Below are 13,654 nucleotides of genomic sequence, written 5' to 3'. Positions count from 1 at the left end.
CAGCATCCTGATTTACCCACACGATGTCACCGCTTCCCCCCCCCCCCCTGCTCCAGCTGGATTAGCTGGTATGTGTCCCGCCACCTCAGCAGCACGAGCCATCTCAGCACCTCACTCCCTCACCACCACCTTACCAACATGATTTTTTTTTTTTTACCATGACTGACTGTACCTTCTCAAACCATGAACAACAACAAAAATTCTTTCTACCTTAAGTTGCTTCTTTTAGGAGTTTTATGATTGACAAGACTAATTCAAGTGCAAGTCCACCCTTTAAGCCTTAAAGTCCTCTCTTTTCCAGTCATGGCTCGACTGCGACACCAGCTATAAACCCCTAGCTGTAATCTGTCCAACCACTTTCCAAAAAGAGAAAGAAAAGAAAATCTAGTTACCGAGAGACTCGAAGCCACTGAATGACCTAGGAGTCCAACCTTAAATCTCCAAGTGCTAGGACCTACTTTCTGTTCTGTTCTGCATATTTGGATATGGGAAGATGAGGGAAAGTAAGTAGATGGTTACTTTTTTTGTTTTTTTTTTTTTAAGATTTATTTATTCATTTAATATATATGGGAACACTGTAACTGTCTTCAGAAACACCAGAAGAAGGCATCAGATCTCATTACAGATGGTTGTGAGTCATTACAATGTGGTTGCTGGGAATTGAACTCAGGACCTCTGGAAGAGCAGTCAGTGCTCTAACCACTGAGCCATCTCTCCAGCCCGCCCTGGACTTTCTTGTGTGTTTAACGATGCATTTAAAAGCATGTTTAACCCAAGATCAGGGTGTATTACAACAGGACATGACCTGGAGGAACAGTTTGGGATATCAATCAGCATGGTTCTGTGAACTCACTTACCTTACCTCAATTTCTCAATAGTCCTGAGGAGAATACTTTTTATTCTTAATTGACAGAAAGGAGATTAAAAAATTCAGGCAACAGAGACAGTGAGTGTAGAGCTTTAAAACTCAGGAACAGGTCTGCTTAAGGCTAAAAATTGTGGAGGCTTCAGTTTTGCTTTGTTGGTGGTACCAGGGATTGAACCCAAGGCCTTGTGTGTGGTAGACGAGTGCTCTACCACTGAGCTATATACACAGCTCCCAATGCCCATGCTCTTCACCGCTCTGTGACATTGCCTCTCACATCAGCACTGCATTCATAGCCTCCTGGCCAGTTCTTTCTCATCCCCACTGTGTCCCACTCCAGCTTTAGGCCCAGCTTTCTAATCCCCTGCTACACTACAGACACCAAACTGAACGGCTAGCCCTTGGTGCTGACACCAAAACACTGCTCTGAGCTTGGAGAAGAGAAAAAGGAAGTCAGCAGAAGGAACAGAAGTTTCAGGAACACGAGCCACAAACTTTGGAGAGAAACGGCTTTGATCTTTTTTCAGGATCAAGTTACTTTCCTTAAATGTCATGACATAGTTTTGAAAAGTATGTATATAACATGTTTGCTAAGAAGGAGTGGAGGAAGTGGATCACTTTCAGGTGCTTGTTCTCAAGCATAAGAAGTTGAGCCTGGGTCCTCAGCACTCGGGGTACAGTAGTGGGGACCTGTGACACCAGCACTGAGGAGACAGAGGTGTATTGATCTTGTGGCTTTGCTACTCTGCCTGTCAATCCAGCTAATCAGCAAGCACCAAATTCAGTTAGAGACCCTGTCTCAGAAAATCAGTTGAAAAGTTGTCAGCATTTCTTCTAGGCTCCGCCCCACAGTTGCCGGGCAACAGCCAGGTATGTCTGACTCAGTATAAAAGGAGCTGTTTGCCACCTTCCCAACCCCCCACCTTACTCTCTTCCCCTCTTCCCTCTTGGTCCCTTCTCTCCCTATTCCCTCCCCCCCCCTTTCTCCACATGTTCATGGCTGGCCTTCTACTCCTCTGTACACATTCTCTCACTCCCCCCTCTGTCTCTCTGTTTGTCTCTCTGTCTCTCTGACTCTCTCCCTGCCTTTCTTTGAATGGCTGGTACCTCAGGGCGAAGAGATGCCTTAGCATGGACCCACAAAGGCACCCCCTTCCACCTCACCATCACATGCCTCTACCAAATATAGTCCTGCTCCTCCTTCCTTCCTTCCTTCTTTTCTTTCCTTCTTTCTTTCTTTCTTTCATTTTTATAAAACACAACAAAATTGAGAATACACCCAATGTCAGCCTCAGGCCTTTACATATATGCACAAATGGACAAACACACACACACACACACACACACACACACACACGAGAGGTTCGGGAGACACAGAATGAAAATAAGTCTGATGTTGCAGAAATACCTCCGAGCTACAAAAGGAAGTTTGCCTGACAGCTTCCCGGGCGGCCTCTTCAGGGGTAGGAGTAGGGCAAAGATGTCTCTAGAAAACACCCAAACAGGTTGTTTTATCTCACTCCGGGAATAGACTCTTAGCAGATCCCCATCCTTAGTTGTATGTGGAATAATTAGATGTCTGGAAGATGATTCTATCAAATGACACTGTAACACTTGAAGCCAAAAGATGGGCTTTGTGACGGAAAGTTAACTTAATAAGCCAGACCAAGGGTTCTGGTTTCCACACAAGGACATGTTATGCCCAAAAGCACTTTGAGATTTTGACAATGTCTACATAAAGGAGGTAAGAAACTCATAAGGAACTGAAAATCTACAATTTAACTCCCGATAAAAACACTAGATAAACTGATAACAACAAAGAAAATGACCGCATCTTAAAAATGATGGAAGGCTACATGAAGAAACAAGTTTGAAGGGCAGTAAGTCAGACTCGAGGGGGTGCCAGCTTGCTCGTTCTCCTTCCTACCAAATACTCTGAGCTCACCTGGGGACCCACTAGACACTTGCCCCAAAGCTCCCATTGTGGCTGCCAAGTTTTTGGACTTAATACAACAAGAATGACCGGCCCGGCTTGAGACCCAGGCCAGGCCAGGAAGCCTGCCACTCCTCACAGCCCCTGACACTGTTAATGATGCTCTGCTATGCTTGCAAGCAGGAACCTCGAATAACTGTCCACTTGAGAGCCTTCACCCAGCAGCTGACAGAAACAGATGCAGAGCCCCACTACCAAAAACTAAACAGAGCTTAGAGAATCCTGTGGAAGAGGGGGAGGAAAGATGGAAGAAGGCTGAAGGGTCCAGGACACCACAAGAAACCCTACAGAACCAACTAACCTGAGCCCACGGGGGCTCATAGAGGCTGGTCTGCCAACCAGAGGGCCTTGCATAGGATGGACCTCATATGTGACAGTCGTGCAGCTGGGTCTTCACACGGAACTCCTAAAGCAGGAGCAGGGGCTATCTCTGACTACATCGCCTGCCTTTGGATCTCTTTCTCCTAACTAGGCTGCCTTGTCTAGCCTCAACAGAAGAATATGTGCCGAATCTTACTGCAGCTTGATATGCCAAGTCTGGTTGATATCCATGGGAGGCCTCCCCTTCTTGGAGGAGGAGGGGGGGAAGATAGGGGGAGGGAGAGGGAAAAGAGGGAGAGGGAGGAGCGGAGGGAGGGGAAGCTACAATTGGAATGTAAAATAAATACATTAATTAATTACAAATCCAACAAAGGACTTCACCTGCCGTCGGAAGGTCTGACATAGCAGAACGAATCTACTGTAGCCGTACGCACGCTCTTGTACATTCAGAAGACATGGCTGTCTTGATTTGTGCATGTGGTAAACTGGTCATTTCTTTGTTTGTGTTTGAACAAGCCAGTTCACAGTTGCTGATCAGAAAAGTAGGACCCAGAGTCAGCGCACCACACAGGAGTAGTAATGCGCGGGCAGGATACTGTGCTGCACTCTGAACAGAACATTCAGTCCCCTTGTCATGTACGCCACCTCTGGCAGAAAGGCGCCAAACCCCAGAGGAAGCATGAAATACGGAGGACGCCCCGCAATACATGTCTAGTTTATTTCCAACTCCCTCCTCCATCCTTCCTGCCTGTCCAGATGGCTTCCCTCTTTGTTTGAGGCGAGGCTGAATTATACTCGCTCCCTTTAAGATGCAAATGGCTTCACAAACCTTCCTCTTTGGTCCCCCACAAAGAGAAGCCAGGAAACCTCACCTCTGGCGAATTATGCTGGGGTTAGCTGTCACCAGCTGAGTCTTGGAACCGACATCTCTGGTGTACTCACTTGATAAAGGAGGGAGGTTACACCTAGAAAAGCAGAAAGGGACATTTCAGAATGACTCACACACTTGTAAATTACATTGGTGATTAGGACGCAAATAGAGATGCTAACTCTGACTGGATTTGTAACTGTTTTTGTTACCTTTCCCTTTTCAAAGGATTTAGATGATGAATTAGCCTTTTGGTTTTTTGGTGCGCGCATGTTCGTGTGTGTGTGTGTGTGTGTGTGTGTGTGTGTGTGTGTGTGTGTGTGTGTGTCTATGTGTGTGTGTGTGTGTGTGTGTGTATGTGTGTGTATGTGTGTGTGTATGTGTGTGTGTGTATGTATCTGTGTGTATGTGTGTGTATGTGTGTGTGTATATGTGTGTATGTGTGTGTGTGTATGTATCTGTGTGTATGTGTGTGTATGTGTGTGTGTATGTGTGTGTGTGTATGTGTGTGTGTGTGTATCTGTGTGTATGTGTGTGTATGTGTGTGTATGTGTGTGTGTATGTGTGTGTGTATGTATGTGTGTGTATGTGTGTGTATGTGTGTGTGTATATGTGTGTGTATGTGTGTGTGTATGTATCTGTGTGTATGTGTGTGTATGTGTGTGTATGTGTGTGTGTATGTGTGTGTGTGTATGTGTGTGTGTGTATGTGTGTGTGTATGTATCTGTGTGTATGTGTGTGTGTGTATGTGTGTGTGTATGTGTGTGTGTGTGTGTGTGTGTGCTGTTTTGGAAGAAGTGACGAAAGTAGATGCTCTACCAAAGACAAGAGATGTTTTGTTGTTTGTGAAGTGTGGTGTCATGCACCTCTAATCCTGTAGTTGGGAGGTAGAGATGAGAAGATACAGGGTTCAAGGTCAACCTTCATTACACAGTGAGTTTGAGGTTATCCTGGGCTACATGGAACGTTGAGTCAAAAATAAAAACATAAATAAATAAATAAGGTTTGAGAGATGGCTTGGCTCTTAGGAGTGTTTAGTGCTCTTGCCACAGACCAGGACTCAGTACCCACATGGCACCCCATAACTGCCTGTAAATCTAACTCCAGAAGATCCAATGCCCTCTTCTGGTTTCTGCTGGCACCCACACACATGTGACGCTTAGAAACTCACACAGGCATATATAAATCTACACAAGATTCAATAAATCTTTATTCGTAATGAAAAAAGAAACAGCGCTTGAAGCGGCAGGAGGGAGTATTTTAAACTGGAAGTGAGGGCTTGGAAGGTAGAGGGCTGACGTCATCACCTACATGCTCTACAGATAAACACTGATCAATCATGCTGTCTACCATGGTCTTCTTTATTCTCCAAATAGTAACATCCTAGCAGCACTCTTTGGGCCACGTACTATTCGGCTAACCTAACTCATGAATATTTTTGTGTATGTAACCAAAATATAGGTTCATTAGGGAGATGACACAGAGATCATTGCTCAACAAACTGTGAAAGTAGTGTGTGTGTGTGTGTGTGTGTGTGTGTGCCAGCATACATGCATACACACATGAATGGGATATATACACAAGTGCACACATGTAAGAACAGAAGACAACATTAAGTATCTTCCTTCACCACTCCCCACCCCCTTACTTTTTGAGACAAAGTCTCTCACTGAACCTAGGGCTCACTGATTTGGCTGTACTGCCCATCCAGTGAGCTCCAGGCATCCTCCTGTCCCATGTCATGGAATATAAATCCATGCCCCCCATGCCTGGCTTTTGTTTGAGAACTGAGGTGGAACTCAGATGTACGGCTAACACTTTCCCAACTGAATCACATTACCAGCCCAAAAAGTGATCTCCAGGAGAGAAAGCAGTCACTCCACTGACCTCCCCAAGCCCCATCCCTACCCTAATTGTTTCCCTCGGTAACGGTGCCTCAGGACTGTATACAGTGGGAAACATGGCTGTTCCATCACCACAGCTGTGACTTTCTGTGGGCATCAGGAGGGTCACGCATTATTTTCTGGGGTCAGGAGGCATAGTTTTTCCATGAACTGAAACTAAGATAATGACTTTGTCTTCCTTCCTGGACCACAGTAAGGACTAAAAGACCTCAGCTGAAAGTCTCTATTTTGATGCCAAGAAAAAAAAAAATCAAAACTATTATTGTATCAGAAATCTGATTTTTGTATACAGTATAAGCTCTCTCCAGCCACATGTCCGACTTGATGCCTGCCACTTCAGGGCATGTCCAACTTGTATCATTTATTTATAGAAAAAGTTGTTTTTAACAAACAAATACTTTGGTCTGTGAGCTGCTATATTTTCTCTCCTGATGTGCCCTGGAAGATGAAAGACCATGTACCTATCAGCTGATCCGCCCCCGGCCCCAGCTCTTTTTTCTTTTGAGCCTTGTGACTCCAACCACACCAGGCCAATGAGGCGGAACCGTCTGCACGTTGATTTAAAGTCTCCCTTTCATCTGCTTATGGGTAATAAAAAGCTGAATTTTCTGGTAGCCATACACAAGCCAGTCATCCGGCTGGTGATTTGGTGATTCAGTCACTGAAAGCTGGCACTAGGGAAAGCTGAGCAGGAGATAGTCACCAAGCTCCCTTCCGAGGCATCTCCAAGCTCATGGGGAGACAACACTCCACAGGCTTCCTGAGGAGTCTTGTGGAAGAGTGGAGTCAGACACCAATACCAGGCCATATCGGGCCATAGTATGGATCAGACCATGACTGCATAATTTAACTGATCTTTGCAACGACAAGATGCCTCCCAAATAAAACACAAGCTAAAATTTGTATGTGTTGCTTAAGGAAGCTTAGATCTTGACTACCTACATCTACCTGAGAAGCAACCATAGGTTCTAACCTTTGCTAGGGAGTCCTCGTAACACTTTCTGTCAATAACAAATTAGTTTTCACGAATAAATAGCTGGTGTATTTAGTGAGTTGGTCAGATGCTGCTGGTATTGTAACACTAAACACTGGCCCCTAAAGCCCAGTTTCCCACAGAGTCCGCATGTAGACTCAAGAGACACTATGTGACTCTGAACCCCAAGTTATTACTGACTGGTTGGTGAATAGAGATGCCTGCAGCCTATGTCTGAGCAGAATTGAGATAGGCGGGACTTGGGGTTCCCTGGCTTAGGGTTTCTTGGCTTGGGGTTGAAGAACCATGTGGGAAGAGAAGAGGAAGGGAGAGGAGGAAGCCATCCTGGGGTAGGTGAGTCATAAAAATACAGCCAGGAGGGCGAGCCAATTGGAGTTAAGAGCTGACCAGATGGAACATGGCAAATTATAAAATAGTGTTATCAATGAAGAAATAGATTCTTATAACACAGAAGGTGCTGATTACGGCTTATTGTAAATATAAAAGTTGTGTATCTTTTATCCAGGAACTGAATGATCAAAAGCAAGAGAGAAGCCCACGACATGTTCCCCTCTATGTTCCACGGCTTGTATGCCTGGATCCATTCATGTCTTCTACCACAGAGTAAAACCTCAAGAAAAGTTTTGTTAGTAAACAAACAAAACCCCCAAACCAAAACAATAGTAAAATTCACAGAAGCAGAGTCGTCCTGTAACAGAGGGGTTCTGGTAACAAAAGAGGGTTACGTGTGGCTTTCCGAAATCTGATCACAGTGAGTGCTGGTTCACTATCTGCCTTCTGTTCTGGGTAAATGCCCTCTTCCAGCACAAACCAAAGGGCCACATTCTGTATCTCTTTCCTTGGGAAAAATGCACTACAATCTTAGTTCCTCAGTTCCTAAATTGATAATTACATGGATTTACATAAATGGCCCATTTAACACAGTCAGTTTGTTTTTAATAAGGTATAATTGTGTTATGTGTCCCCAAGTTCACATTATTGCTTGTTGGCTTGTGGAGAGGTATTAGTGGCTTAAAGTGCCTTCATAGTGGAGATGCTTATGATCCGGACAGACATCCGAGCACAGAAGAGGGAGAAATCCTTTGAACTGGTAAGCTGAGTGGATAGAAGACTCAACAAAGAGAAAACAAATTGTGTGTGTGTGTGTGTGTGTGTGTGTGTGTGTGTAAGTACACAGAAGACTCCTATGCATATAACCCAGAAGATTGTCACCACACTGTGACTGAGAGCCACACAGTTTGCCTTCAACATGTCATCATTATTACTTCTGCCTTGTAAATGTTCTAGAGAAACTGAATTCAAGAGTTTGCGGTGGTTGTTGCTGGTGCTGTTCTTGTAAGACAGGGTCTCCTAGAACCCAAGAGTGCCTCACATACAATATGTAGCCAAGGGGTGACCCTAAATTCTAATCTACCTTCCAGGTGCTGGGGTTACCACATCCAGTTTTATTCAAGTACCCTACCCACTGGGTGATATATCCAGCCCCATGGGATTATTGTTAATGTGCTGCTTTTGGTTAAACAATAAATGTGTGCTTGGAAAAATGGCAATTTGTTTTTAGCACTTTGAAGGTTGTGTTCACAAAATGTCTATGCGAAGAACATTATGGGAAGCTTGAGGGGCAGCCTGGGGACATTCTCAGCTGTGATCTGGGTACACTGTGCAGGCAGATCTATGTGGAGACCCGGTTCCCAGCTTCATCTGCCCACACCACATGCTTTCTAGTACCCATTTATGCACTAAACAGTTCATTTTGAAAGTCTAATAGTATATTAGTTTTCTTGCTATGTCCCAATCTCTATGCTAAACATCTATTCATAAATAGACCTGCTAGTTGTCACGTTATATTTAAAAATAATTTATCAGTTATTATTACTCTTGGGCTGCCAAGATGGCTCAATATCTGGAGATGCTTCCCATACAAGCCCGATGACCTGGAACATGAATGCGAAGGAGGGAATGGGCTTCACAAAGAGGTCCTCTCATGACTAGCGTTGGAACACACACTATAACAAAGAAAACACTCACTACTCTTACTTACTTGCCTTAACTCGGCCTTTTAAATATTTCAGATGTGTTATAAAAACAGCACTGTTTTGGAAATGGAAGGAGCACAGACACACAGCTCTGAGTATAATGATGTCTTCTCTAAATTCCTAACCACTTCCTCCCCTCGCTCATCCTGTGAGCATTACAGTGAAGGCTATGCAGTGAAGCCTAATGCCAGGCACTCAATAGCCATGAGCTCCTGTGGTATCAACAGCAGACACCATAAAGGCCAACCCAGTTGTGTCTGTTTGGGATGAATGGGGCACCACAAGATAATCCCCTATGGTACTTAGGCATGTTCTTCTACATGTTAGGTCAAAACATTCATCTTGCTAATGGTAGTCTCACACACACACATACAGCCACATACATGGAAGATGCAAACACATACACTCATACACATACAATCATACACATGCAACACACACTCCACATACTACACACAAAAATACACACTCTTACATACACAATTCATACAACCCACATACATGTATGTACACACTCATACAAACACATTCATGCCCATGTAACAAATATTCACACACAACACATATACTCTCACATACAAATCACACACACATACAACACACACATATAATCAACAGACAACACACACACAGACACATAAATACACAGACACACATAGGCACACACACATACACACACACAGACAACACATGCACAAACACATACACACATAGACACACATAGGCACACATGCACACACACACACACACACACACACACACACACACAAGAAGTAATAGAATCTGCTAAGAAGCTTGAAACCTCCCTCCCTAAGGCTATGGCTAACCAAGATCAAGAGAAACCAGCACTTTCTCTACACTCTGGATGGTAGTGTGGAAGTGAGTTCTTAGCCTTTCAGTCCTGGCAAATAAAACCTCCTGAATAGACCTCCTGCCCACGATAAGGGAAGTTACCCCCAAGGGCAAGTTTGCAGCCTCCATGATGAACAGGTTAACAATTTAAGGAAAGACTCCGCAGGATGGACCAGCGTGCAGGACACAATGAGAGCTGAGACCGTGGCGGGTCAGTGAGGGCAGGACCACGGGACCTTGTCTTTCCGCAAGCTCTGCTGCAGATGCTGAACCAGGCTCTTGCCATAAAACCTCTTCTAACTTCTCCTCACTGAATATTTACAGAAAGCATCCCAACTGTGCTTTAGAGCAACTCAAAGGTTTTAAAAGGACGGGAACACAACAACAACCACACAGTATTCATAGCTCTATAGAGAATCAGGATTGACTGAGGAATGTTTCCTTTCCCCTCCTCGAACACCCTCAAAGAGGTAAGATGACACCGTGCAGGCACCAACTGGTCAACCATGGGGCGTGACCTACCAACCCTGTTCTCATTATTAGCTCTTCAGCATCATGGAGTGCCCAGGGTTTGGAGTGGGTGTGTCTGTGTGTGTGTATGTTTGTGTGTATATGTGTTTGTGTGCATGTGTGTGTATATGTGTCTGTGTCTGTATATTTATGACTCTGTGTGTTTATGTCTGTGTGCTTTGTGTGTTTGTGTCTGTGTGTTTTATATGTTTGTGTGTGCATGTGTGTTTGTGTCTGTGTCTATTTGTATATGTGTGTGTGTTTGTATGTTTGTGTGTGTTTGTGTTTGCATGTGTGTTTGTATGTGTGTGTTTGTGTGCATGTGTGTGTACATCTATGTGTGAATCTGTGTGTATGTATGTCTCTGTGTTTTTTTCTCTGTGTGTTTGTATCTGTATGTTTTGTATGTTTGTGTCTATGTGTTTTGTATGTTTGTGTGTGTGTGTCTGTGTTTGTGTGTCTGTGTATGTGCTGGTATGTATGTTTGTGTCTGTGTGTTTGTATATGTGTTGGTATGTATGTTTGTGTCTGTGTGTGTATGTGTGTGTGCATGTAGAGCCTAGGGGTTTACAACAATGTTTTCTGCAGCTACTCTCTGCTGTATATTGAAGCAGGGTCTCTCACTGAACCTGAAGCTCATTACTTCAGCTAAACTGGCTGCTCTACAAGCCTAAGGCTGCTCTACAAGCCTAAGGCTGCTCTACAAGCCTAAGGCTGCTCTACAAGCCTAAGGCTGCTCTACAAGCCTAAGGCTGCTCTACAAGCCTAAGGCTGCTCTACAAGCCTAAGGCTGCTCTACAAGCCTAAGGCTGCTCTACAAGCCTAAGGCACCCTTCCGTCTCCACCTTCCCAGCTCTGGACTTACGGAGATGCCCTAGCCTTTTGGGTAGATGCCAAGAATTAAACCTGAGTCCGTCCTGGTTACAGCATCCTTGGGTTCCTGGCTCGTAGTCATTCCCATGTCTTTGAAACTTTGAGGTTCATCTGAAAGAGTCTCCCAACCTCTCCATGTTCCTTTGCTTCCTCAACCAGACATGTTTTCTTTTCCACACTATGTCCCAGATAAGCTAACCTCTGTCCTGCAGGGACCATGCTTAGCCTAATTATTCTACATTTTCTTCACCCCCAACTCCAACCCCACCTTGAATGGCCCTGTCTCTTGGTCAAGCTTAGCAATTTTTATCACTGCTCTGAAAGGGCCTCTGGTGCTTCACCAAAGCTGCTCCACCTGCTAACCAAGCTTCCTTCTTATGCAAAGTTCTCTCCCTCATCCTTCTTGCCAGTTTCAGTGGCAGTTTCAGAGCACACTTGGCTAAATGTTTAGCACAAATGGCTAAAATGTTTATTCATGTAGAGTTAGCCCCAGGAAAGAGCAGTTTTCAAGGTTTTAATCACCCAACTATATAATCTCAGGGAAGATCTGAGCCCTCACGCTTCCCGCACTGCCCCCACGAGCAGCAGCAAAGAAGTACTTCTGCTATGGGAGCCTTCTGGGCTTTGAACTTTCTTGGGGAACATTCTCTGCCCCCCCCCATTAGTGCACTCCTAACCTCACTTGTATGCCGGCTTGAAGAGAAACTAAAGATGGGCGATAGGAAATTAATCGCAAGCCACTAGGTTTGAAAGGCCTGGGGGCTTATGGAAGGATGGGGAAAAAGGGAGGGAAGTCAGAGGCCACACCGTGCGTGCTCTCTCTTACCGCATGACAAAATTTGCTTCATCTATTTGTCGGCCGCAGCCACTCATCTTCAGAATCCCACCGTTTCCCACCACCGCACATTTCTTCAATGGCAGCTGGAAGGGGGTTGCCTAGCAACAGAAAACAAGGCGGGTTTTCACTGCAAAGAACATACAACTGCTCTGAAATTATTATTGACAGCAGACCCCAGGAATTTTAAAGAAGTCCCAGCAGAGCAAAAAGAGTATCCGGAAGAAGAATGTCACTGGTTTGTTGAAAATCAAGCTGGACTGTTTCTTTGGTGGGGCTCGGGGGTATAAAACAAAACAGAAACAACAACAAAATGTCCCTAGAATATGTTTAAATGTAACTTTTTTTTTTACAATATATTTAAAAGAACATCATTTTTCTTTCTCAAATTGGCTGAGCACCTAGCACAGGAAGTTTGCTAGGGAAAGCCGAAAAGTCCAAACTAAACACAGGATGGTTTCTAAGGTCATCACACAGGACATAGTCAAAGGAATTCTGTTCTCCTGGGTGATTCCAGTGACACACATGGCATTCGTTCCTCGGAAGTTTCTGGATGTTTCTTATACTAACTGCTGAGACAACCAGTAGGACACAGAAGTCCGAGGCTTCCAGAGTCACAGTGAGGACTATGAAGAGGGAACAGGCTGATGGAGTGTGAAATAAACCTAAGTCACAAACTACACCGTACCATGAAGGCGCTGACTCTGCTGAAGGGACAGCCACACCGACTGTTGCATACAACCGAGGAGGAGTAGGTACCGTACCCCCGCACGCAGACAAAGCTTTGCCCCTTGAAGAGCAAGATAAGCGCCGGGGAGATCACTCAGGCAATAAAGTGTTTGCCCGGCAAGAAAGGGCACCTGAGTGTGAGCCACACAACTTGCACGCTCACTAGATGTGACTGTGTGTGCTTGGACTCCCAGCATGGAGTGGGGGCTGGGAGGGCAGAGTAAAGACAGAGAGATCCCAGAATTCACTAGCCAGCCAGAATCATCAGCTCCAGGGTAAGTGTAAGACCCTTCCTCCAAAATTACAATGGAAGGTAACTGATAAAGACGAGAATGTTGACTTTTCGTTTGCTCACTCGCTTGCACACACACACACACACACACACACACACACACGTGCAAGTGCACATGCATGAACAGAGGCAACAATGCTTGCTGGAAGAAAATGCACTGCTATAAGCAGAGCACCCTGGGAGGTTCTGCTTGGCACTCAGGAGCCATTAAGGGACAGGTAACTTGTGTCAAACCAGACAGTATGTGACTTTCTCCTGTAAACATCGAGCTAGACTGCAAAGAAACTGTTCTGAGTGCTTCAGCCTGGGGCACTATTTATAGTGTCAGGGAACATGGAAGCCCATAATAGTTCCTGGGAGTGAAATAAATCATTTGACCCCTTCTAGCTGGGTCAGCAAGAACTGCAAAGTCCCCGGGCTCCTTGAAGTGACTGGAGCAGAACACAGTTGTGGGAGTTCTTGGGACAAAGATGTTGTAAACACACGGCTGTTCTAGAAAATGGCCACACTGGGTGAATGGCATAGGAAGAACATATATTATTCCAAAAATAAGATGAAATTAGTTCACAAATATACAGTAGA

The 13,654-nt window shown here is 44.8% G+C and overlaps 1 protein-coding gene across 1 annotated transcript in view; it reads right to left on the bottom strand.

Annotated features, from left to right (window-relative positions):
• Window positions 1-13,654, bottom strand: part of ST8SIA1 (ST8 alpha-N-acetyl-neuraminide alpha-2,8-sialyltransferase 1) — a gene marked incomplete at both ends in the record, with an annotated part of 110,846 nt that overhangs the window by 21,232 nt on the left and 75,960 nt on the right. The window contains 2 exons of the mRNA XM_080914982.1: window positions 4,052-4,144; window positions 12,043-12,152. Coding sequence (XP_080771108.1) covers window positions 4,052-4,144; window positions 12,043-12,152 — 203 coding nt within the window. The remainder of the gene's footprint in view (window positions 1-4,051; window positions 4,145-12,042; window positions 12,153-13,654) is intronic.

Source organism: Micromys minutus (assembly GCF_963924665.1).
Source record: "Micromys minutus genome assembly, chromosome: 3".
NCBI lineage: Eukaryota > Metazoa > Chordata > Mammalia > Rodentia > Muridae > Micromys > Micromys minutus.
This window is presented reverse-complemented; position numbering and strand designations above follow the sequence as displayed.